This window comes from Phlebotomus papatasi, unplaced genomic scaffold (genome assembly GCF_024763615.1).
Source record: "Phlebotomus papatasi isolate M1 unplaced genomic scaffold, Ppap_2.1 HiC_scaffold_431, whole genome shotgun sequence".
Classification (NCBI taxonomy): domain Eukaryota; kingdom Metazoa; phylum Arthropoda; class Insecta; order Diptera; family Psychodidae; genus Phlebotomus; species Phlebotomus papatasi.
In genome coordinates, this window is record NW_026604634.1 from 15,866 (window position 1) to 18,234 (window position 2,369).

The 2,369-nt window shown below is 36.8% G+C and overlaps 1 protein-coding gene across 1 annotated transcript; it reads right to left on the reverse strand.

The window, feature by feature from the left end:
* Nucleotides 1-1,519: 1,519 nt before the first annotated feature.
* LOC129809204 (uncharacterized) lies at nucleotides 1,520-2,367 on the reverse strand (the record flags this gene model as incomplete). Its single annotated transcript, XM_055859019.1, is given in 1 exon segment — nucleotides 1,520-2,367. A coding segment is annotated over 1 exon segment (582 nt). The 3' UTR covers nucleotides 1,520-1,734.
* Nucleotides 2,368-2,369: the final 2 nt, after the last annotated feature.

A 2,369-nucleotide genomic window follows, 5' to 3' on the forward strand; every position in this document is an offset into this window, starting at 1 on the left:
ATAGAGAACATTCTGGTCTACATTTCACCCATATATCACTTTTCTGCCAGTTCATCCAAATCCTTGACATTTTGGTTTAAATACAAAATTTGTATAATTTCACGAATTTGATTCAAGATAACTGAATGGCGTCTCCCAACTTCAGCTCTAAATCGAATTTGCATGCACTCCGAGTTAGCTCACGTTAAGAATCTCACCTACATAAGCCGGTTAGGATTATCTGTCCTTTTTAGTGATGACAGCGGCAGTGAAGGACAGCAGTCTGAGGAATTTAATCAGTTTGCCGTCTGGTTGGTGGTGGTATAAGAAATCTCATCATTAGTCAGTTAATTTGTCTCCCAAGGAACAGCCTTCCTGTATTTATGTATGAGAAAAGAGCTGCTACAGCTGGCTATACGCTTTTCGTAGTTGATAAGGACAAGACAAAGATCTCTCTGTGGATATCTGAGACAACAACAAAACTTTCATCAAACCTTTTTGGCTAATGGATTTTACCCGGGATCATCAAATGAATTTCTGAAAACTATACTTTGTCAATTGAAAGGCTTTATTGAGAAAAATAAAAGGTTTTTAGCACTGAATATTTGTTGTGTGTTTAATAATTTGCCGTACAGTTCTACTAAACAAAGGTCACTTGAAAATAGTCTTGCCAGAAGTGTTTCAAAGTTACCCCATTTTTCATTTCAAAGTTGCCCCAAAAGACATTTCTGAAAATTTAAAGCTAATTTAAAAAACAAGCTTTGCTGAGTTCAAATTTTTGTTATAATCTTTTATTTGTATTAATCCTTTATCATCTGTAGCAGTGCTTTTTTGGGTAGTAATTGTTTTTATAAAGGAAATGAACTAAAACTTCGGGAGCATAATTACAGTTTCAGAGTGGTTTTTGAAAATTGATCCTAGATCCTAGAATCTAAGGACTAGCATTATCAATTTATAACCAATTGTGGAGCTAGAGTCACTTTATCGTTACGTTAAAAAAGGACCAGCTCCACTTAAAAATATTCGAGAATAAAATACATTTCAAAGTTACCCCATTTCAAATGTTCCCCACTTCCCCCTATTGAATAAATTGAAATTGAAATTGAAATTTAAAGGGTACTACTATTAAGCAACTCGGAAATTCTTTCTAAAAAATTAAATATGTGAAATGATTACTGGAGTCAGATCCTAATAAAAAGTAAATTTCCAATAGATAAAGGTTTTTATATCAAAGTTCTACAAAACACTCTTATTTGGCTAAAACAATAAATTAAATAAATGCATATTTTATGATTTTTCGTGAATTTTTATGTCGCATAAAAATTTTTTTTTTTGGCCAGCTCTAGAGATGAGGGATATTACATGTTTCTAGGATATAGATAAGATTCCTGCAGCAGCAAGCAGCTCAGATCTGAAAACTGAATCAAAGAAACTGAAGCTAGCAAAACTGTGCATGAAGCAGCATGTAATTTTAAGAAGGTTCCCGGAAAGACTTATCATCTGTACAGGAGGGAATCTGGTCAGAAATATCTCAGTATGCTATGCTCTGAATTAACAAAAATTTATTAACTACGCTAGAATACAGTACAAAATAGCATCAGATCAAATTCAGGACTGCTCCGGTAAATGCAGTGACGATTTTTCAGGCCCCCAGGATGTGAATTCAACGAGACTGTGGTCTGAGTGTCTGCTGGAGCATGGTGTGTCGAAAGTTACTTGAAATTCAGAATGGCAGCGTTTGAATGAAAATTATGTTTAAAATTCCTCATAAAGCACTTTCCTGTGGCGACTGAAAAGGAGCTTTGAGCCTTCGGGAAATGGAAATCTGAGCACTGGACTGTCTCGCAAACTCTCCACAATGTCTGGATCTAATTTACTTTTCAGCATTTCCAGGGTTATCCTGATTTTTCTGTGAGATTTTGCCCGATCCGGTGGAGGTTTGTAGATCACGATGTCACGCTGCGGGGGCATGTCCTTCGGTTCCTTTAGCTTTTCTGGCGACTTTTTGGGGCTAGCAGAGGATTTAGTGTTGAAGATCTCAGTAAATCTTCTTTTAGCTGTGTCAAAAATCAATGTGGACGAAGTTGAAATTCTGTGCCTGAGGTAGAAATCATTCTTCATCTCTTTGGCCATTTCCCAGCCAATCTTCTCAGCCAGCATCTCCATGGTGATCCTTATCTTCTTTTGAGACACCTGACACTGCTCTGGACTGTAAATGACGATTTGTTGAGCATTGCTTGGTCTTTTCTTCGGGGAATCCTTAGGACTATTGCTTTTCTTTTCCTTTTTTGACGTACTGGACTCAGGGTCATAAATTCTACGAGTCGACTGCTTCATCTTCGCAAACTTCCTGTTCTCCCGCGCCCATTTACTTTCTTCGTCAGATTCAT